Here is a 23,627-nt window from a genome sequence, read left to right on the forward strand (position 1 = left end):
CTTTGCACCGTTTCAAGGCGATGCCTTTTGGGCCGCTGTTTCGCTGAAGTGATTTGGAAGCACAAACTTATAACAAGCCTGAGTTTAATTCCCGGAGCGAAAGTTTAACTCCGATACGTAAGCCCGGATATGCCTCGATGTCAGGGTTTGCCGCCTCGACGAAGTCGACACACTCTTGGCGGCGTACCGTGGGCTCTGCCGGTGACTAACAAAGTCTTTGCGGCGTGCGTCAAAGCCTAAGCCACCAGGATTTCTTTGTGTTGAAATACCGTTTGACATTTACAATTTCATTGCGAAGTCCGCTAAACAAATTGGCAGGTACTTGGGTGCTGGCGGATAAATAAGACATAAATCTTGTTTAATAAATAGCTAGTTAAAAACCCCAATTGCAGTGCTGTGCACTTTTCCCTAAAAAACTGACTGTATTAATACCAGACCTATATCTATAGACCTTTATCTATGCTTTAGAGCTTTGGGAAATTTATCTATAGAGCTATAGACCAGGTTTTTAGAACAAAGGTGGCAAATTTGTAGTCTAAGTGGGATACATTTCACCAAGTTACGTGCACGTACAGTTTAATTTCGGCCTTTAGCGTGGCTCACACGCAAAATGTCAGCCGCGTGAGAATTAGCTTAAATTTACGTAGTGACTTCTAAAACGACACGGACGGTCGGTCCCCATCGCGTCGTTTATACAGGAGTTATATCCGTTTTGCTGTCCTTTCACTGGGCTGTTGCAGATCAGTTTTACTCGACAGTGGTTTCGCATCCTTATCAACTGTTGTGTAGTGGTGTTAGGCAGCACACTGGCGATACGTCCCCCCCCCCCCCCTCCCCCCCCTTCCATGCCCGCTGTGACGCCAGGTTTTCATCAAGATCCCCTAATATTAGCACGACTTTGTTTGCCCTCTACGTTTGACCACCATATCCAGTGTCGGATTTCGTTGATACCGGCCAACTGTTTCCCCTTCTCTCTTGCCTTGCAACATGCCTATCCGCGCTCCCTGTGGCGCCGCCTCCGTCAGCCGCCAGCAATGCAGTCTGCCCCAGGCCTCTTACGTCGTCTGTCACTGCTTCGCTGTCCTGGCAGATCCAGCTGCGAGTCTACGGCGCATGACCCGCGCCAGTGCCCAACCGCCGAGCCTATAGATCCGTTGAGAGCCCGTCCACCCACGCAATGACAACCGCCGTGCCTATAGATCCGTTGACAGCCCGTCTACCCATGCAATGACAACCGCCGTGCCTATAGATCCGTTGAGAGCCCGTCCACCCACGCAATGACAACCGCCGTGCCTATAGATCCGTTGAGAGCCCGTCCACTCACTTGATGACAACCGCCGTGCCTATAGATCCGTTGACAGTCCGTCCACCCACGCAATGACAACCGCCGTGCCTATAGATCCGTTGACAGTCCGTCCACCCACGCAGTGACAATCGCCGTGCCTATAGATCCGTTGAGAGCCCGTCCACCCACGTGATGACAACCGCAGTGCCTATAGATCCGTTGAGAGCGCGTCCACCCACGTGATGACAACCGCAGTGCCTATAGACCCGTTGAGAGCCCGTCCACTCACTTGATGACAACCGCCGAGCCTATAGATCCGTTGAGAGCCCGTTCACCCACGCAATGTTAACCGCCGTGCCTATAGATCCGTTGAGAGCCCGTCCACCCACGCGATGTTAACCGCCGTGCCTATAGATCCGTTGAGAGCCCTTCCACCCACGCAATGTTAACCGCCGTGCCTATAGATCATTTGAGAGCCCGTCCACCCACGCAATGTTAACCGCCGCGCCTATAGATCCGTTGAGAGCTCGTCCACCCACGCAATGACAACCGCAGTGCCTATAAATCCGTTGAGAGCCCGTCCACCCACGCAATGACAACCGCAGTGCTTATAGATCTGTTGAGAGCCCGTCCACCCACGTGATGACAACCGCCGTGCCTGTAGATCCGTTGAGAGCTCGTCCACCCACGCAATGACAACCGCAGTGCCTATAAATCCGTTGAGAGCCCGTCCACCCACGCAATGACAACCGCAGTGCCTATAAATCCGTTGAGAGCCCGTCCACCCACGCAATGACAACCGCAGTGCCTATAGATTCGTTGAGAGCCCGTCCACCCACGTGATGACAACCGCCGTGCCTTTAGATCCGTTGAGAGCCCGTCCACCCACGTGATGACAGCCGCTGCGCATATAAAGTCGTTGAGAGCCCTCTCACCCACGCAATGACAGTTATCGTGCCTACAAATCCGTTGAGAGCCCGCCCATACATGCGACGACCCGCTGAAACGTGACGGTCGGCTCTGACCCGGAGCCGCCCGGTGTGACACCTGCCGCTGCTGCGCTGCAGATCCGGTCGGAGGCGGCCTACCTGTACGACGCCGTGCACCTGTACGCGTGGTCGCTGAACGAGACGCTGAAGATGGGCGGCGACCCCCGTAATGGCACGGCCGTCATTGCGCGGCTGCTGGGCAGGTCCTACTTCAGCGCCATGGGGTAGGTCCTCCGTCGGCGCCATGAGGGTAGGTCCTACTTCAGCGCCATATGGTAGGTCCTACGTCAGCATCATGGGGAAGGCCACACCACGTTGTCACGGGGTAAGTCTTACTTCATTGTCCTAGGGTAGGTCCTACTTCAGCGCCACAGAGAAGGCCACACCACGTTGTCACGGGTTAAGTCTTACTTCATCGTCCTAGGGCACGATGATTTTTTTAGCGCATACTTTAGCGCCATGGAGAAGGCCACACCACGTTGTCATGGGGTAATTCCGACCTAAGCGCGATGGGGTGGGCCTTATTTCAGACACTGATGTAAGCATCTCCTCAGCCCGCGAGATAGGTCCTACTTGAACTCCATGGTGTAGGTCCGTATACATCGTCATGAGATAGGAACCTTTCACATGGGTGACGACGGTCTTACTTTATCTACATAGGGGTAGATTCCACTTCAGCGCCATGGGATAGGTCTTACTTCAGCGCCATGGGATAGGTCTTACTTCAGTGCCATGGGATAGGTCTTACTTCAGTGCCATGGGATAGGTCTTACTTCAGTGCCATGGGATAGGTCTTACTTCAGTGCCATGGGATAGGTCTTACTTCAGTGCCATGGGATATGTCTTACTTCAGTGCCATGGGGCCAGTCTTACTCAAACGCCGTGAGCGCCATGGGCCGTGTCCTACTTCGGCGCCTTGGAGTAGGCCGGGCCGGGCCCCGCTGAAGCACTGGTGCACACAGCGACCGAGCCCAGGGCTTCCGTCAGCGGGGACAATCGCCAACGGCTAGCAGTCAGTCCTGCTATGCATTTACAGAACTGTTGTGAACGGATTCAGTCGGACAGGACGTGGATACCGGACTCATCTGAACCGCGGACCTGAACCATGGCCCACAGTCCCGTCACACTCAAATGTGTGAAATAGTTCAACGCTCGCTATTTATTGGTATCTCCGTCGCGCGAACCTCATGCGCCTAACCTGTTCGTCATACGCTCGGTTCCCAGCGCGCTTGACTCTAGGCACAGCCCGTGTCAGCGCAGTATCTGGGCCGGGCTTTGTGTGGTCGATAAGCCAGCCGCTGACAAGGCCTCGTTAGCCCCGAGTCGATCACCAGTGCTGGCCCCGAGTCGATCACCAGATCACCAGTGCTTTCCCACTACGGCCGATGATATATGCTTCACAGTTACGGCAAGCAAATAACGGCATGGTTGGCGCGGGAGAGAATTGCCACATCGTCTATTGCGCTTTCTCAAAACAACCGAACACCCTCCCTATGTGATGGCGCGCCGTTATGTGCCCACGTGTCCCACCAATCGCGCGGCGCACGCGCGTCACCAAGCGCACGTGTCCATGTCCACGTGTCCATGTGGCCATGCCCGCCCATGCGATCATGTTTTCCGTGTGATCATGTTTGTCCATGCGACCATGTCTGCCCATGTGATCATACTTATCCATGTGGCCATGTCTGCTATGTGACCGTATTTGTCCATGTGACCATGTCTGTCCATGTGCCGGCAGATACATGGTGTACATGGACGCGCACGGCGACACGGAGGGCAACTACACGCTGATCCAGCGGCGCCGGGTGGGCGGCGCCGTTGGCCTGCACCCGGCCGGCGTCTTCCAGCTCAGAGGCAACGGGACTGACCTGCCGGTTAGTCGCTGCCGGCTGGGGGCGCCGCCGTCGGCTGGAGGCGCCGCTGCCGGCTGGAGGCGCCGCTGCTGGCTGGAGGCGCCGCTGTCGGCTGGAGGCGCCGCTGCCGGCTGGGGGCGCCGCTGCCGGCTGGAGGCGCAGCTGTCGGCTGGAGGCGCCGCTGCCGGCTGGGGGCGCCGCTGCCGGCTGGAGGCGCAGCTGCCGGCTGGAGGCGCCGCTGCTGGCTGGAGGCGCCGCTGCTGGCTGGAGGCGCCGCTGTCGGCTGGAGGCGCCGCTGCTGGCTGGAGGCGCCGCCGCCTGCTGGAGGCGCAGCTGGAGGCCCGCGCCGGGCGCCCGTCGCCCGGTCCGGCGGCCTGTCGGACAGTCGTCTGGGGTCGATCGGAACGCCTGCTGTACTCCTGTCCGGTGGAGGGCCTCCGTCCTCGCGATGGAGGGCCTCTTCTTATTGGTGTATTGTCTTAACAGTTGCAGAAGTCATGTTAGTGTTCGAGGGTCATGTTGCGACCGGGATTCGAACCCAGGCCCCCACATGGGAGCTGAAAACGCCAATCACTCGACCACCAAGTTCTGGTCGGGTTAGGCGGCACACTTATGTTTGATACTTTGACACGAGCGAAGTCACTTAGGAATGGACCTTACACGAGCTTCAGTAGGGGCGTCAACCGCTACTGGTTTGCCTGTCAGTGTTCGCGTGGCCGACATGTCGTCAGTGTTCCCGTGTCTGGCATGTCGTCAGTGTTCCCCTGTCTAACATTTCGTCAGTGCTCCCGTGTCCGACATGTCGTCAGTGTTCCCGTGTCCGACATGTCGTCAGTGTTCCCGTGTCCGACATGTCGTCAGTGTTCCCGTGTCGACATGTCGTCAGTGTCCCTGCGTCTGAGATGTCGTCAGTGTTCCCGTATATGACATGTCGTCAGTGTTCCCGTGTCTAACATGTCGTCAGTAGGCGGAGCTTACACTCAGCACTAGGTCCTCTGTTTTACCCAGATGACGTGGCTCTCACAAACCGTATGCAATGTGACGCAGCCGCAGGCGCCTGCCTGCTGACCTGCCCCTGACCTGTTGATCTGGCGCCGACGTCGGCCGTGGCGTGCCGCCGCGACGCCGTGACGCGCGTCGGCCGGCACCGCTGACGGGGTGACGTCACGTGCCGGCAGGAGCTGGTGATCGGGACTCCGATCCGCTGGCCGCACGGCCAGCCGCCCATCGACGAGCCGCCGTGCGGCTTCCGGGGCGAGTACTGCATCTGTGAGTACGCCCCGACACGCCCGGGCCCCGACACACCCGGGCCCCCGACACGTCCGGGCCCCGACACGCCCGGATCCCGACACGTCCGGATCCCGACACGTCCGGGCCCCGACACACCCTGGCCCCGACACGCTCGGGCCCCGACACGCCCGGATCCCGACACGTCCGGGCCCCGACACACCCTGGCCCCGACACGCTCGGGCCCTGACATGCCCGGGCCCCGACACGCCCGTGCCCCGACACGCCCAGGCCCCGACACGCCCGGGCCCCGACGCGCCCGGGCCCCGACACGCCCGAGCCCCGACACGCCCGGGCCCCAACACGCTCGGGTCCTGACACGATCGGGCTCCGACACGCCCGGGCCCCGACACGCCCGGGCCCCGACACGCCCGGGCCCCGACACGCCCGGGCCCCAACACGCTCGGGTCCTGACACGATGGGGCTCCGACACGCTCGGGCCCCGACACGCTCGGGCCCGACACGATCGGGCTCTGACACGCTTGGGTCTCGACACGCTCGGGCCCGACGTGATCGGGCTCTGACACGCTCGGTCCCCGACACGCCCGGGCCCCGATACGATCGGGCTCCGACACGCCCGGACTCCGACACGATCGGGCTCCGACACGCTCGGGTCCCGGCACGCTCGGGCCTCGACACGCTCGGGCCCCGACACGCTTGGACCTCGACACGCCCGGGCCCCGACACGATCGGGCTCCGACACGCCCGGGCCCCGACACGCCCGGGCCCCGACACGATCGGGCTCCGACACGCCCGGGCCCCGACACGATCGGGCTCTGACACGCTCGGGTCCCGGCACGCTCGGGCCCCGACACGCTCGGGCCTCGACACGCCCGGGCCCCGACACGCTCGGGCCCCGACACGCCCGGGCCCGACACGCCCGGATCCCGACACGTTTGGGCCCCGACACACCCTGGCCCCGACACGTCCGGACCCCGACACGCCCGTGCCCTACACGCTCGGGCCCCGACAAGATCGGGGCTCGACACGCCCGGGCCCCGACACGACACGCCCGGACCCCGACACGCCCGGGCCCCGACACGCTCGGGCCCCGACACGCCCGGCCCCCGACACGCTCTGGCCTCGAGACGCCCGGGCCCCGACGCGCTCGGGCCCGACACGATCGGGCTCCGACGCACCCTGGCCCCGGCACACATGGACCCCGTCACGTCGGCGCTGGGTGTAGCCTTGCCTACCGCCCAACCCCCGACCTGCGCACACTCTGGTGTATTGCCACTCGTGATGGATCAGCGAGTGTACTTCGTGTGGGGCATTAAGGCTGCGCGCACACTACATTTTGCACCGCTCTAATGGTCATCCTACCTAGTGCCCTTTTTCTCGTGCTCATCCTACGAAGAGCGACTTTGTTGGCCTCTGGGACAAGCACCATGCCTGAGAACGCCGACGTGCGGCACTGGCACATCACCTGTGGTCGATCGCACCTTTTCCGCGGCTTGCTCCTCCTCGCAGCGCGTCCGATCGGCCCCATCTGGGTTATCGCTCCCGCAGCTGACGCCGCCCCACGCCATCCCAGCACGTTACGCGCCCCACGTCAGAGCGGCTGAGGTCACAGAGGTCACAGCTGACACGGCGGAGATGGCGGCGCCGAAAGACGGGCGTCCGATGGCGACCTTTGGGCCGGGAAATCCATTATCCCACGGCTTGCGAGCCAAAGTGGTCTGTTTTGAAGATTCTGGCAAACTGCAGGCGGGGAGGAGTCGAGAGATGGTTTGGCGGAGAACGATAGCTTGCTTGTTATTGCAGATAGTTCTTGGCTTTTATGCAGTTCAGCCCTAGGTCAACGAGGGCGTGCTCATAGCGCATATCTCTAAGGCTTTCAGGGAATAACTTTTGAATATTTTTGAATATTTTTGAGCACGGCGCTGACATTTGAGGTGGCTGAGTTTGTGGGATTTTTACATGTGACGTAAAAATGTGAAGTTTTTTACCTTGCTGGCTCATAGTCTGGAGGCTTTGTCGGGGACATTCTGCTAAAAGTAACAAATAACGTTTATTTCTCCCAGAACCTGCACTTGTGAGGCGTTGCCCAGGCGGCTTGTCTTATCGTTTTGTCGCTGCATTTCGCCATAATTTTGGTGCCTTTTGCTAGGTCAGGTAATCCAAGGTCAAGCTAAGTTAAACTCTGAAATCTGTGACTATATTTGACCCAACTTGGACAGCGGTTAACCGTTTATCGGCTAGGCGGCTGCCGGGTATTTTGGCTTTGCCTGGCGAGAGCCTAAAGAACGTAATAGCTGATAAAAATTCCGTCTGCTTTTTTTTAAAATCTTCTCGACCTTCTGTTGATACATGCGTCACAAATCTCCTGCTGGCAGCTTTTATTCGGTAAAAAGTCGATGTGATGGGCAACCAGCCTCATCCTTCTCTCTGTCCAGAGCACGCGTTAACCCATTTATTGCGTATGCCAGGCGTGTGACGTGTTCTGGAATAGTTCTTGAGAGTTGGACTGCCGCTTATGTTCCTTTTCTACTTTAAGATACTTTGTTTTTGCTTGCTCTTGTCTGGAAACCTAAGGACGACCGTAAGGCGCCCCCCCCCCCCCCCCCTCCTCCTCCTCAAGGATCGCACGGACCCAAAGTAAGAGCGCTTCGCCCGCATTTCAAGCCGTCACGTGCTTGTCACCACACACGTCATTGCAGTGTCAGCCAATACTGGTGACGTCACGTCCCTCTTCAATACAGACACCGCGCGTCAAATCTAGCATGTGCACATCACCGTCCATGGTGCCGCTGAACCACTGGCGACATCGTTGCCAGTGGGCCGTCCCAGGGGCTTCGCGGGTTGCGGCGCAGCTTCCGGAGCGAGGGGCCCATCGGGTGAGAGGTCACGTGACCGGGCGTTGCGCAGCGACACTGACCTGCTGACCTGGCTGGTCTCACCTGGCCTCCCAGCTGTGCTGGCCTCGGACGCCTGGACAGGGGCTGCTTTAGCGAAAATGCGTCGTAGACGAGTCTCGAGGCCCCCAAATTTGGAGTGATAGAAACGCGGCCATGCTCTTTGGTCTGCAAGGAGCGTAAGTGAATGTGCCTCCTGTTGGTGTCGCTTCTGATAGACGCAACCATTGTATGTATATGCTTTGACCTCACATGACAGCATCTGAATGTCGACTTCGCCTCCCAGCTCATGGCCAAGGTTCCGCCTACGATGGTGCAGGGAGACCCGGAGGCAGCTGACAGGCGCAGACCCGTTGTTGAAGGCCACGTGGGAAACACTGACATCTGAGTTTAAAAGACATCACGTGCCGAAGCCGAATGGCATCGGAGATTGCTCATGCGCCGTGGCATTAGATGACGCAATCCATTTCAAGAATTATCCCGGTGGAAGAGCATTAATCTGAGATGCAGATTTGTCTGATCCCATTCGACCTACTCCAAATTGCTGATGAGAAGTCAACTGGGCTGCAATTGGTTTCAGTGGAGGCATGAGACCAGTCTGTAGCCCCGCAAACACTTCAGCGTTTTCCGCATCTAGCTTGAAATCTGAATAGCGTCTGCATGCTGTGCAGATAGCAATGCTAGCCTCATGCATGTATGATTTATCAATGCATTTCGAGTCAGCCCTCGTCACTTTCACTTGTTGTCTTTGCATATAGATGGATGCGGTCGATCCTTTCAGAGAAGAATCAAATCGGCTTCGATGTCTTGATTTGCAATCGCGAATATCGGCATATCATGTAGCAACGTTCCATACATTTAGTGGAGTATTGATAACTAAATTGTCTTTGTCAGCTTTGGGCACGTGCACTTCAAAAGAACCGTCGTGAAAGGCTGCCGTAGTCCGCATACAAAAGAAGTAGCCTACGCAGGCGAGAGGAGCTGACGTCCTGTTCGTCACGTGACGCGTCGTCACGCTGCGTTTCAGCCTACACCACAGAGATCGCCTCGGGGATAGTGGGTGGCATCGTGCTGGTGCTGATCATCATCGGACTCGTCTTCTACCGGTGAGTGTAGCTCGTCTTCTACCGGCGAGTGTCGCTCGTCTTCTACCGGCGAGTGTCGCTCGTCTTCTACCGGCGAGTGTCGCTCGTCTTCTACCGGTGAGTGTCGCTCGTCTTCTACCGGTGAGTGTCGCTCGTCTTCTACCAGTGAGTGTCGCTCGTCTTCTACCGGTGAGTGTCGCTCGTCTTCTACCGGTGAGTGTCGCTCGTGTTCTACCAGTGAGTGTCGCTCGTCTTCTACCAGTGAGTGTCGCTAGTCTTCTACCGGTGAGTGTCGCTCGTCTTCTACCGGTGAGTGTCGCTCGTCTTCTACCGGTGAGTGTCGCTCGTCTTCTACCAGTGAGTGTCGCTCGTCTTCTACCGGTGAGTGTCGCTCGTCTTCTACCGGTGAGTGTCGCTCGTCTTCTACCGGTGAGTGTCGCTCGTCTTTCTACCGGTGAGTGTCGCTCGTCTTCTACCAGTGAGTGTCGCTCGTCTTCTACCGGTGCGTGTCGCTCGTCTTCTACCGGTGAGTGTCGCTCGTCTTCTACCAGTGAGTGTCGCTCGTCTTCTACCGGTGAGTGTCGCTCGTCTTCTACCGGTGAGTGTCGCGGAGCCGCTGTGGCGATCAAGAGCTGGCCCTCCTCAGGCTTAGCTGGGCGGCAGAGTTCCCGTGTCTGGAGGAACTCTGCCGCTTAGCCGGGTCCACTGCAAGCTGTGCAGACTAGATGTCTGTACGGCTTGGAGTGGACCCTTGGATGCGCGTTAAGTGTGAGCGCCTGGCGGAGTTGGCTACTGATTTCGGGAGATTTCCGGACATTGACATGGGAATCAGGGAACGTCTTGCTGATGCTTTTAGAATGTTGCACGATGCTGCTTGTTGTTCCTCTTTTGGTTGTAATGAGCTGTTCAGTCGGTCACCACGCTGACATCTGCTGCACAGCTCTGTTGCTTCGTTGCCCGTGGAAACAGAGGCTTATCGGATTTGAAATAACTTGGAGGGCTTCAGGAATGTGTGTTGCTTGCACTGTCTGCTGGCTGATGCCCATGGCCATATACAAGAACAGGGCATTGTCAATCGGCTGGCTCAATCTCGCAATGAACGTCGAAAAAGAATCGCATTCGACGTTACGTACAGATAACTGTCAGGAGGCAGTTAAACGTCACGAAATATCCCTACCGTTTACGGAGGCAATCGTCTTCGTTCCAGTCAGCGCAGCCAGTTGCCGACTGATGAAACAGGGAGAGGTCCTACAGCATGTACCATGGATCGCAGCCAAGCCGGTTTGATGCGCACATAAACGTGTTAGCAAAACGGGAAAGCTTATAACTGGTAACCACTGACTTGGTCGCATCATGCCTTTCCAGAAAAGTATTTCCTTTGTCACGTGTTTGTAAACAGACTAATTTTAATGCACAGGCTGATGCTGGAAGGAAAACGTGCTCTTTTCACCTTTATCTCAAACACATTTCCTAATCTCGTCCAGCTGTAGAATGCCTTTACACATCGGTGCTCAAAACAATCTGTCTTTGGCTTGGAAAAAATTATTCGCTTCCCAAACAGCCAGCAGCGTCCAACGGCAGCTACAGCAGGCTGATATCCCACGGATTCTGGGAAAAATATGCTTTGATGCCACTGCTTCAGATTGGCTGACTCACAGCCAATGACAAGCGTACGTGCCAAAAGGTAAAAGGCTTGTCATTGGACGAAAAGGCAAAAGGAGCTTCCCCAGTGATCCAATGACAGGCATGCGTGCCTTTCTTCAAAGGCTGACGAATGTCCGCCGTATGTGTCTCACACTCGATACCGAACTGTCGCAAAAGTCGTCGGCATTTGCTGGGCAGGATCGGAAACCACCAGCGACCGCACTACAGGGCATTATGCGATCAGGTTGTCAAGGCGCGTCAAGGGTCCAGTCACCACCATCACGCCACGTCTGTGACGTCAGCACATTTGCCAAAGTACCGCCCGACTCGGTGCCGGCGACCAGAAAATTAATCCGCTGGAGCATCCAGATGACCGCGTTTGAACTGGACAGTAACACCTGTTAACTTCCGAACTCTCATACGAACCCGGCACATTCTCCGATCGGTCGAGACGGGTAGCAGGTGCTAAAATCTTACCATAACACGAGATAAGAACAGCGAATGAGACGAATCAAGCCCCTGCGATGCCAACCCAACGGGGACCCGCCGCCGCGGGCTTCCAAGAAGGCTCCACGGCCTCCGCCTGACGTTCACCGTCCGCTCGTTGATGTCTCCCTGACCTTACGCGTCTCTCTGGACGAGCGTTTTACGGCGGACCATCGGGCGAGGTTATCCCACGACATCTCCATCGGGACGTTTATGGCCCCCCGTCTAGCGACGGACCCAAAAATACTCGGCCACTGTTCCGAACGCCATCCAGGCGTGTTCAGGTGGGAAAACTTCCGCCGGGAAATCAGAGCGCTGTTTTCGCTCTGGGCGCGATTGAACGACGCCGAATGGCGCAGCGCGACTGTCGCTGAGCTGTAGTTGTCCAGCTATGACATCAGCATCATCTAGCCGCAGCGCATGCGAAAGGTCACCGGTTGGTGCGCCAATGCCCGGCTCTGAATGTGGGGGGGGGGGGACACGGCCACACGCGTCTGGTGTTCCTCTCGGCGACGGGTAGGCTCAGGCGGCGGCCGCTCAAACACAGCCAGGTCTGTTCTGGATTGGCTGTTCTCCAGCCGGGTCACTCGTGGTCGGAGCGGGCCGGTCAGTCAGGTAATCCCGCCCCCCCCCCCCTCCCCGAACGGCCGCGGCGACCGCGACGACGCATCCCTCCATTTTAGGCAATGACCGCTAAAAAAAAACATCAAAATTGTATCAACGCATACTTGAAACGAAGCAATTAAGTCTACTCCAGTCTGTCAGGACCATTTAAGGGACTGAGAGACGCACGACCCGATCAGTCACCAGTACACCATGGCACAGCGTCGGCGAGAGAGAACGAAGCGATGCCGAGACCTGGTTCCGCGGGAGCAGCCTGAGCCGGAGAGCACCTAACCCTACCACCGGCTTCGGCCCTGTCCCACCCAGCGCCGATCGGTCCCAGGCGCGCCCCGGTCGCACAGGCCCCACACACGGACGCACTCGACTGGAACGTCTCACTAACGGAGCGCTGCGCCGCCACGCGGCAGCGGGCGCCTCGGCTCCAACGCGAAGCGACGTAGCAGCAATGCACGATGTAACACGCCGATGGTGCTGGCGCGCGGCAGGAACTGGCAGTACGAGCAGGAGCTGGACAGCTTGCTGTGGAAGATCGACTACAAGGAGATCCAGATGAGCGACGGAATGTCAGACACTAAGCCGCTGCTTGGTGACAGCTTCTCCTCCAAGGTGAGCGTTGGGCGACGGCGGCGGCGAAGAGGGCCGCGAACAGCGGCACACGTGGGGCTCGGCGAGGAGGAGAGGTGGGAGTGCAATCTGGTGCATCGCTACTAACACCCTGAAGGACGTTTAGAACTTACGCACGAGCGTGCTGTGCGTGCGAAAGCACGGTGCACGGTAACACGTACCTCGTTAAACGGACACTGGTAAAAGCGTCCTCTCCAGTCCTCCAGTCCAGTCCAGTCCTCTCCAGTGTTTGCATAGGTGACGAACCCATTCAGATCTCTGCTCACGTGTGGGTCGGATCGGTCGCCGCTGGTCGAATCCCCACCAACTAACGCTGGTGCGCCTCTGCAGTCTTGCATGCGCTGGCAGCCGGTGGCTTTGGACGTGTATGAGGGTGAGACTCCGGTTGGACTATTGCAGCGCCTCACCCGGTTTGGCGATGCGCACTCTGTATCTGAGGGAAAACTGGAGATGGGGGAGAAGAAATTCATCGACGAGGAATACGAGACGATTTGTAGGAGCGTGATTTGAGTCAGAAGTCACTGAAGCGGCAGCTTCTTCCTGAATTGATAAGCTGGGTGCTCCAGCGCCCCGTCCACGCTCCCAGTGCACCGAAACTTCAGTCATTCAAGCGGTTTGTACTCTGGATCGAGCTTTGCTCTCTTGATCCATAAATGTTTCGTTTAAACCCCCGCAGCGTGTTTAACTCCTTTCGTTCAGACCACTGCAGCATACGCATGAAGCGTTGAGGTGCCCCCGAAGCGCCACAACGCCTCTGTCTGGCTGCTTTCTCCGGATATAATCGCCCTCGCAGCATAGTTTGTCACCATTGGTGAACCAGCGCGCAGCATCAGCACGGCGGTCTTGCGAGGTGAAGTGAGGCGTGAAGTGAACCCGAAGTGAGTGAGCCAGCGTAAGCCAGCGTTTCGCATCGCTCAGGGGCAGGCAGCCCCCAGAAGACCGGGGCGGGTATATTTCGAACGCCACGACCGCTCACGGGCCGAGGCGAGTCTATTTCAAACACTACCGCCGCTTACAGACACAAGCTGGGCCCCGCTCCCGAGAGGGATGACTAAATAAAGCCTGCCCCTCATCTGATACGGGAGAAGGTTTGGTGCCTTCAGCTGCTGTTCGGAGCTGGAAATGATAGCTCTAACTCCTGGAAGTGCTCCCAAACTATCCAGAAATCACTCCGATAAAATAGCGGACCCTCTTCCCCCTGGCGGGTGCCCACATCACGGGACATATCTCTGCGGCATTCAGTCCACAGTACAACCTTGGTTTGTTTCCAAAACCGAGTCGGTCTTTGTAGCGCACTCATCTGCAGCATTACAGGCTAGGCACCTGAAAGTGCTGGTCTTTGATGATGGACGGATTGACGTAAAAACTCAGCTATGTAACGTTGCAATGCATTTTAGGTCGCCAGGAAAGGATTCTACCGGCTCTTCAGCATCGTTTACTTCGTCCCGCTTTGACGGTGCAGGCAGTAAGGACAGTAATGTTTTTTGCATTATGCGGTCACATAACTTGCATCCTAGAGCAGCTCATTTGTGGTTGGCTTTTAAACGGACAGAATCTGCCCGTGCGTGGAGCTCATTTTGTTCGGTTATGAAAGATCCAACACCATTTCGCGATGAAAATGACTTGCTGTTGATACAACGACCGTCGCTGTCTGAATCAGTGGTCGCTATTACCCGAATCCGAACTCGAAATACGGATAAGTGTCAACTCTGTTCGGGTTGACGCGACTGCAGGAGCCCGCAGATGAGAACAACGATAGCAGAGGCTGTTGTGATACCCCTCTCCGCGCCGTAAAATCCCAGATCATCATCGTACCCCTCGGGCGGTGCTGTTCCAAATCGCGCTGGCTGTTCTGTCCTGATGATGATGTTCGTTTTCTTCTACTGCTCTCCCTGTGATGTTTAAGGTCGTGTGCTAAAACTGAATCACCGAATCTGGTTTGGGGAAAGCGGGAAAAGCCTTGGATGGATAGCGTATGTAACGCCATCTCAGGCCGCGTGCCTTGCTTCCCCGACACGAGTCTGGACGTGCTCTTCAGTTTTTCTCCAGCTCAACGTTGACCATGGTGGGCTGGAGAACCGTGAAAAAAGAGGGAGGTCTGGAGATCCTAGCGATCGTGGGCGAGGAGGGCTGAGGAAACCTGTCGCGAAGCTAGCGCAACGAGCTTCGCTAGATCAGTAAGCTTTAATTTCAGCCAATTTTGACAATATTTGATGTTGCCTTCACTCCACAGCTGCATCGCTGTACTCTGCTTCCTGACACCTACCGCGCTGCAGACATTTTTTCCCAATTTCTCCCTGACGTCGTTCGAGAGGCCGCTTCCACAACCCCCTACTGACCTTGCTCGAGATGCCTCTTCCCCAACTCCCCACTGGACGCATTGTCTTCGCTAACACTTCACTAACCGTGTCCTAGATGTTGCCTCGCCAACGCCTCACCACGTTCCAGATGCTGTCTGGCCAACTCCGCCGACCGTGTGCTAGTGTGTCATCGCTTCATCGCTCCATCGCTCGCAACATCGCTCCAGCCAAACGTGGCGAAGCGAGAAAAATGTTTCTCTCAACGGCACCAGGCGACCGTTTTCGCGTGACTGTCACTATGACCGAAGTAAACCAGCCTAGCACCGTTCGTCCCATCGCAGAGCGGAATGTTGACGTACTGGCCATGCTCCTCAGATGGTGCTCCGCTCATCCCAGGTGAGCCTCAGCTCCAACTGCGAGATGGACTTCCGCTACTCGGCGCTGTACACCACGGTGGGCATATACAAGGGCCGCATGGTGGCCATCAAGGACATCAAGCGGAAGACGATCGACATCACCCGGCGCATGAAGAAGGAGCTCAAGAAGGTGGGTCACGCCGGACGCTCGGACGCCTGTTGCGGCTGCCCGGGCTATTTCGTTAATTGTTGTTGATTGGAGTTTTAGGGCGCGTCGACTACTGTGGTCATTTTGCGCCCAGCTATTTCGTTAATGGGCTGGGCGATGTTCCGATTGTTTTACGAGGCGCGTGGCTGGCGCGGTCAGCTGTTTCGCCTGTGCCTAGGGCGAATCGAAGCCGAGACACGGCTCTGCTGCCCAAATGAGGCTGCTGAAAGTCACGTCTTGGCCAAACGCGGTGATGGAAGTGAGCGGGTGAACCCGTGATCCCTCGAGGAGTTTGCGGTGTCGTGTCATCAGATGGCGAGGTTAGTAAATCCGCCAAGACTATTTGGTATAGGCAAAGGTAAAAACGTGATTGTGCTATTAGTTACAACTTATTTAAGCACAACAAAACAAAACAAAAGCAAAACAAGCGTGTGATTTTTGCACGCGTTGGCTGACATGGGTGTGGCTAAAATCTTATATATAGGATTACGATACAGTATCGTTTTTTGATGAGAATCTCATTTTCCTCCAAAAGGTCTTGTTGCGTCTCAGAACATCCTTAACGAAAGACAACATTTTAAAAATAATATTTGTCATGTTTTTGTATTGTAAACGAAGAGGGCAAAAGACGGGTAGCTTGCTCTTTTAGAATAAAAATATAACATATTGGGATACACTGATAGTTCGCCAGGACAACTAGATGATATTACTGATAATGATATTTCAAGACTTTGTTGTTGCCCAGCAATGTTGATGATATTCATGTTGCCCATCAAAGTTGATGATATAATCTTATCAAGACTTATAGTGTTGCCCCTCCAGCTTGACTATGTTAACCCTCTGATCGTGAGACATTCTTGGCAATAGTACCGGAAATGTTTGATTTTTAAAGCGTAGAAGAATTAGATTCATTTATTATTGCTGTACATTTATTTGAACATGAGTGGAATGAGCGCAAGGTTGTGAGATCGAGACATAATATGGGCTCTACGGCTTCTCTCCAAAATCGTAGTAATTTTGAGAACCAATTCTGAATGTAATTCGCCTGGCTCAAACGATGATATATTTCTCCAAGCACCTTAATTTCATACGGAAGTTACGTTGATCTCCCTTCCAGTGTGTTTTCAACCACATTCTAAACAGCTGGAGTCAGCATTCATTACGTCCGCGGTCTTTCCCGAGCATTTATGGCAAGTAACTTGCGAAATTTGAGCCCCTCCAGCATTGAGAGGACCACGAGGGGCGAGTTATTGGAAGCATTTCAGGGCGAATCACGGGCTATCCAAGTTTAATTTTCCTCCGGGCAATATATGCCCGCATTCTTCGCCGACACAAACTGTTCATGTGCATCATCTGACTCTAAGGCTGATCGGGTCAGTTTTAGATGGTCTCATTGGGATGCACCACATACGCAGCATTACGAAACGTGTATCTCACCTTGTCCCTTCTTGAGCGCGCTATTCAAAACGAAAATTAAAACGGATATATTTGAAAAAGTGATATCACCCACGGCGCTCATTTTCAGCTAGACAACGGCAAAGTCGGCCCAGCGTATTTTGGAATAGCAAGGGTCAGAGAAACGTTGCGTAAGGAATTAAATTCCAGTCCATCACATGCCGATCGCCTTAAGATCAGTTTTACTTTGTCACTCGTTTTGAGTCTATGAGAATAACAGGCCAATCGGCGATCCGCTTTCATGGACGAATGCGTCGTTGCATGGACAGCAATGAATTGCCTTCGGGAGGGGGTCTAAGAGCGGTCACGTGGCACGTTCTCTTTTTTGGAGTGACAGACCTAGTTGGAATTTGTGACTTACATCCTCGCGACCACGGTCCCGGCATGCCAGCCGCCATATGCGTATGTGCTTGGGCGCCTGTTTTATGTCGGATTCGCAATCTCAAGTTCATATGAACGCTGCGTTTTGTTAGCATGGGCGGCTATATTCAAACAGACGCCTTTCGTCAACATACGCTGCCCAATATGGGCTTGATTAAGCTCCTTGATTAGTGCGTGTGGGGCGTGGGACGCAGTAGGTTTAATTATTTTGTGCGAAATCGACATGCAAGGAACACCTCCCGCCGAGTTGGTCCTTTCTGAACTGTGGTTCGAACAAGTCCTCATCAATCAGTCCGGGTGTAGCCCTCACTTGGGAGTGAAAGGTCTCCCTTTTCTTGCATACTAATGTCAGGGAAAGAGCGTGAGATCGCTGGCGTTTGCAAGAAAATTACAGCTCCTTTGTCTCCCGCGCGTCAGCGCCAGTCACGAAGCCATTCATGACTTTAAGAGTCTCCATAAAACCTCAGCGCTTTTGTTGCCCGTGCATGGCTGCCATTCTCCTGCCAAGCGTAGTTCCTGAATAACCATCAAAACGACTTACGCGGCGCGAAACGAGCGAGACCATAACAAATGTGGGAGTCGTTCGTCGCTATGCGGATGATGCCAAAGACGGACCTGATGAAGCCAGGCGGCTTTGGCAGCCGACACCCACAGTTTTTGTCCATGCTGACAAAACTCTATCTTTCACCACAGTTTAAGAGGCCAATTTCCTCTGATGTAGCCTCCGCGCGCCAAATTGCACGTGATTTGCTTGTAAAATGACTGGACATAAGCCAGGCCAGGGTTGATGACTTTAGTGGATGGAGTCGATAAACATGCGATGATTTATGGCCTTTGCCATTGTGGTCAGTGTTGCCAACCGCAGTACCGGGTAGAGACCGTTCATAATGAAAAGATTGCACAGCCATGCAGTTTCGTGGCCCAGTCTAACGCCGTTTGGACCATGGTGTCTGGTATTAAAGCTCGGTTTCCAAAAAAGTGATCCCAGTCGCTTTTATCGGAGCGGCCGCGGGCGCCTGGCCCGTGTCGGCTTACAGATCGGGCGGGCGGGCGGGGTGGGTCGTGGGTTCCTTGGCGGCGATGACCATACATTGTTATTGTTAGGAGAGGCGCTCAGATTTAAGCGTTACTCTTATGCGCCAATCCACTCGTCATGTTGTGTACTGCTTAATGCCCATAATCGAAAAAAACATCAAACTAAATCAAATCAAGAGGTCGCTCACTGGCGTTGCTATGGGCCAGGCAATTCGAATATCACCTCACAAGTTGTGGCCTTTTCATTCTCCCACATTGTGCACATTTGTTATTTATGTGCACACATTATGTGCACATTGCACATAAAGCACGTTGTGTTTTACGTCGTCATGCGCTGTGGTGGCTGATATCTCGCACATCGAAATCCAAAATCCACTAAAGTCATCCTTAATCCTTAAAAACGTCAAAGACCGAAGAGCTCCATAGTTCGCGCGCGAGAGCGCGTGGCAGGCTTCGCACACCGAGCCACACTTTTATATATGCGTTTGTCTGCTTCTTCTTGTGTCGAAATATTTTAGTCTCGCATCGTTGTCACGTCGGGTCGTCTAAGTCCGGATCCGTTCCTGACCGTTCATCTGGAATATATTTAACTCTGATCTGGACGTCTTGACTCTGATCTGGATTTATTGACTCTGGTCTGGACTTCTTGACTCTGGTCTGGGCTTTTTGACTCTCATCTCTTTGACTCTCATCAGAGACCCCGCGAATGTAAATGGAAATGGGTTAACAATTTAAATTAAGATGGCCAAAACCATGTTTATCTGCGAATGATTAACATTCCGCCAGAATTGATAAGTGATACAAATTATGTAAGGTAGTTTTGAGCATGCGCGTTGCACGCATACCAATCTTTCCAACAGAAAACTAGGCGCCAGGCATTGCAGTCCCCGCAGGCCGTGCAGCACTGGCCCCGTGGCTGATAATGAGCTGTAGCCAACAGGTGGACAAAAATGATGAAAAAATGATGAAAAATGATGAAACACTGTCGTTCGAGTTGCTCACGTGTTGACTTTGACCGACGGTGGTCTGCGCTGCTTTCTGGATTTTGCCCAAGATGTCTTTCCACCAGGGCGAAGTTTGACCAGCTGTAGCACTTGCCACCTGCAGGAGTTTGACGTGATCCGTTTGACCCCGGCATCGCCACGGACCCAGAATCATACCCAATCTGGCATTGCCATGTGCCCAGAGTCTGACCTGATCTGGCATTGCCATGTGCCCAGAGTCTGACCTGATCTGGCATTGCCATGTGCCCAGAGTCTGACCTGATCTGGCATTGTCACGTGCCCAGGGTCTGACCTGATCTGGCGTTGCCATGTGCCCAGAGTCTGACCTGATCTGGCATTGTCATGTGCCCAGAGTCTGACCTGATCTGGCATTGCCATGTGCCCAGAGTCTGACCTGATCTGGCATTGCCATGTGCCCAGAGTCTGACCTGATCTGGCATTGCCATGTGCCCAGAGTCTGACCTGATCTGGCAGTGTCACGTGCCCAGAGTCTGACCTGATCTAGCATTGTCACATGCCTAGAGTCTGACCTGATCTGGCATTGTCACACGCCCAGAGTCTGACCTGATCTGGCATTGTCACGTGTCCAAAGCCTGACCTGCTGTGACCTGTGTCGTCAGATGCGCGACCTGCGGCACGACAACCTCAACCCGTTCGTGGGCGCGTGCGTTGACCCGCCGCACCTTTGCACAGTCTCCGACTACTGCACACGCGGCAGTCTCAGGGTACGTGGCCAGGGATGGGCTGGACCGCGCCGGCGTGCGCTGGACAGCCGCTGACCGCGGTAACTGCGGCAGGTCGTCGCAGCCTGCGCCAATCCAAGCACGGCTGTTCAGTCGCAATAATGGCACAAGCGTGGTTCAAAGCGTTAATAATGGCACAAGCGTGGTTCAAAGCGTTAATAATGGCACAAGCGTGGTTCAAAACGTTAATAATGGCACAAGCGTGGCTCAAAGCGTTAATAATGACACAAGCGCCCTGCATTGAATTATTAGTATTTCTAAATCATTCACATCTTAGCTATGTACTTGAATTCTATTGTTTATAATTTAATTTGTTGAATAATTCATGTTGGATGGGGATTCTTGATTACTTCAGCCTTACACTCATTGCGCCCACTTTTCTGCCATCGACCCGAGGACCAGGAGCGGCCCGCCGCCGTCTCTCGTGGCAGTGGGAACATGCGACAACACCCCTGTTAGGAAATCAGAGTATAAGTCGTGGCACTCCTTGTTATGTGATGTGAAAAAACAGGCAAAACATGAGAGCAAGGAGCGTCATCAAATGGTCAGCGAACTAGAGTAGTAGCGGTGAATTCACTAGTGGCGTTACGTAGTGCTCTAGTAGTTGGTAGTGGTTTAAGAAGTGGTTCTTTGTTGAGTAAATATGTTCAGGCATGGGGCAAACTAAGATGGGATTGCGGGAACGCATGGCTTTCAACACAGGGGTGAATTCTGGACTATGGTCTCCGAAACAAGCGAAATTGTCTCATCGTCTCCCTGTTGTCAGTGTCACTTTTGTAATCGTCTGAAGCCTGACGATACATTGCACTACTTTGACGTTCACATTTGACACATTCTTTCGCACGCAGGACATTTTGGAGAACTCAAATGTGAAGCTCGACAACATGTTCATAGCGTCCATGGTGTTCGACATAGTCAGGGTGAGTGAGTATAGCAACCAGACGAGCGTAAGATACGCCGCACTGGCTGAGGTGAGTCATAATCTCCGTTTTTGCGAGTCTCCAGCTCCCACTTAACCCTGTATATGCTGTGGATTCGCTTAGATTCGAGCGGAGGCCGCTTCAAGCTCCATATATCGAAACTTGCTGGTCTTGTTTGGCCATTTTTGAGCTAAATGTCCAGCAATACAAACGTTTCCGACAACTTGCTGTGTTTAAACGTTGACGACGGTGCGTTCACGTCGTGAAAAGTGGACGAAAGCTCCGTCGGTCCTGCTGTGTTTTATATGTGGAAGAAATGTTACATTATAGGAGGGATCGTATTGCCGCATACAGAAGACTGCACAATGTAATATGGGGCGTCGGTGGCTGATGTAGACACGTGCAGTGAGGCGGTTGAATGCTACCTTTGGTCGGGACTTCTAAATTTATCATAAATATGTTGTTAACTTAGAGCTAAAAATACCAAAAGCAGTCAGAAATAACCACGCCGCTGATGTAATGCACCATTGGCGCACTCGTGAGCCTCTCGAGGGGGGGGGGAAGAAACACGATATTCCGAGGGCTTATACGTCATCGGTTGCAGGGTGCGTCAACTTACCACGGTGCTTAGCAGGCCTCAAGGAGTTCTGAACACACTCGCCACTTATTTTCTGTCACAGTATCCCGTGCCACGGTGCTTTGTTCATTTTCAAGGTTGGTTGCATGCGAAATGGTCCGAGTAGCCAATGTGCTGGTAAAATTCTTCATGCAGGATGCATGATTTCAATTAGCTGTGATTTTCGTGGCTTTTGCTAGACATTTGCAATTTAAGGAGTTGAAATTATATTACCGACGGAGTCGTGTTTTCGACCATCCCAAAATAGCAGCCAAATCAGCAGCCCAAGAGCCATTTATCTGATTATACCGGGGTGTTCGGCGAGATCGGTGGGAAGTGTGCTAGAAAGGCCAGCAAGCAGGCTGGATCATGATTTGCTCGTACCACGGCCGCTACTTTCAGTCCCATGTTTACCTAACCCACTCGCAATTTTTACCTTAGCACTGATTCCCCGATCTCAACGCATCTGGGCGTATCTTTCCAACGAACAGACATCCTCAACCTCAGCACACCGCCTTGGATTCCACGGGTAATAGAGCAGTGATGTCAGTATTCGACACAAGGTTTGGTTGATCCGTGTTTCAAGGTCCGTTCAATAGCGGAGGACAGACTACGATCTGATTGGCTCTAATGACGTAGTGACCAGAATTTGCGTTCAAACTGCGAGCTTGTTTCAAGCTGCAGCTCTGTTTGACTGATGATCATGACGGATAAGATGCCCGCCTGGCCTTTCAAGCTTCCTGGACCGCTCCTAATGGTGCCAGCTAGTGCAACGGCGAGCTTATCAGAAGCTGGCACAGGAGGTACCGGTTCCAGGAATCCGTTGCTGCTTCCCCGCGCCGAAAACAGCTATCTGCAACCAGAAGCCCGATGATCAGCCCCGACTAATGAGTCGATGCTCGCCTCCTCCACTGAAATAGCCGGGTGAAACCGCCACTCCCTCACCTCCACCACGGAAAGAACCGGGTGAATCTGCCACCCTCCCTCGCCTCTTCCACTGAAATGGCAGGCTGACCTTGCAGCACTCCGACCAACACGGCCACGGCCGGCAGACGGCGGCGGGGGGGGGGGGGGGGGGCGGTCTGACCTGCGTCCGCCAGACGGCGGTGGGGCGGTCTGACCTGCGCCCACCCGGCTGCGCCGGCGGTCCTGCACCAGTTTGGCCGGCGGTCGCAGATCCGGAATCACCAGACGCCTTCGGCTCCCCGCCCGACTATGGCCCTGGGGCTCATTAGAGCGGGGTCGAACGCAGCGGCGGAGCCAGGTCCCGCCCATGGGGGGCGTGTGCTCCACGCTGTCCTGTTGTCCCGCGGGAGGCCTCTGCGTGGCAGTGCCCGGTCACGGGTCGCTCAGGGCTTGTGAGCCAGCGACACTGCACCTCCCCGGCGGCGGGCACTGACTCCGCCCCTGCCGGGACGACTCGAGGTCTCTGTAATGGCTCGACCGGGCACTCCGGGTCGCGGCTCAGTTAAGCACAGCGTCGCCTCAAGCCAAGTTATCGGTGCCAGAACGGCGACCGGCTCGACGGGAACCAATTGTCTCCGGTCCGTATTTAATTACAGCCGGTAGTTTACCGTTACGCCCGCTTGAAACGGCCATTGGAGAATGAGCTAGGGCCTCTGAGAACGTTTCTGGTCGCCATCGGATGCCAACGCCGGTTTTCTTTGTTAGGCTCGAAAACGGGAATACGAGTATTTATTGCCCAGCGTGTTCAGTCAATTGGGTTACAGGACAGGCCGCAGCACACAGGGCAGATCGTAGTGCGCGGGCCAGGCCGCAGCACGCAGGTCAGGCCGCAGTACGCAGGTCAGGCCGCAGTACGCAGGGCAGGTCGCAGTACACAGGGCAGGCCACAGCACGCAGGTCAGGCCGCGGTA

General features: G+C 54.9%; 1 protein-coding gene across 1 annotated transcript in view; it reads left to right on the forward strand.

Annotated features, from left to right (window-relative positions):
- LOC119114151 (speract receptor) overlaps positions 1 to 23,627 on the forward strand; it is a 59,684-nt gene that overhangs the window by 20,515 nt on the left and 15,542 nt on the right. The window contains exons 8-15 of the mRNA XM_037238361.1: positions 2,353 to 2,498; positions 4,013 to 4,148; positions 5,306 to 5,396; positions 9,297 to 9,375; positions 12,594 to 12,714; positions 15,408 to 15,578; positions 20,092 to 20,196; positions 21,063 to 21,134. Coding sequence (XP_037094256.1) covers positions 2,353 to 2,498; positions 4,013 to 4,148; positions 5,306 to 5,396; positions 9,297 to 9,375; positions 12,594 to 12,714; positions 15,408 to 15,578; positions 20,092 to 20,196; positions 21,063 to 21,134 — 921 coding nt within the window. The remainder of the gene's footprint in view (positions 1 to 2,352; positions 2,499 to 4,012; positions 4,149 to 5,305; positions 5,397 to 9,296; positions 9,376 to 12,593; positions 12,715 to 15,407; positions 15,579 to 20,091; positions 20,197 to 21,062; positions 21,135 to 23,627) is intronic.

The sequence above is a fragment of the Pollicipes pollicipes genome, unplaced genomic scaffold, assembly GCF_011947565.3.
Source record: "Pollicipes pollicipes isolate AB1234 unplaced genomic scaffold, Ppol_2.1 Scaffold_7262;HRSCAF=8765_pilon_pilon_pilon, whole genome shotgun sequence".
Classification (NCBI taxonomy): Eukaryota; Metazoa; Arthropoda; class Thecostraca; order Pollicipedomorpha; family Pollicipedidae; genus Pollicipes; species Pollicipes pollicipes.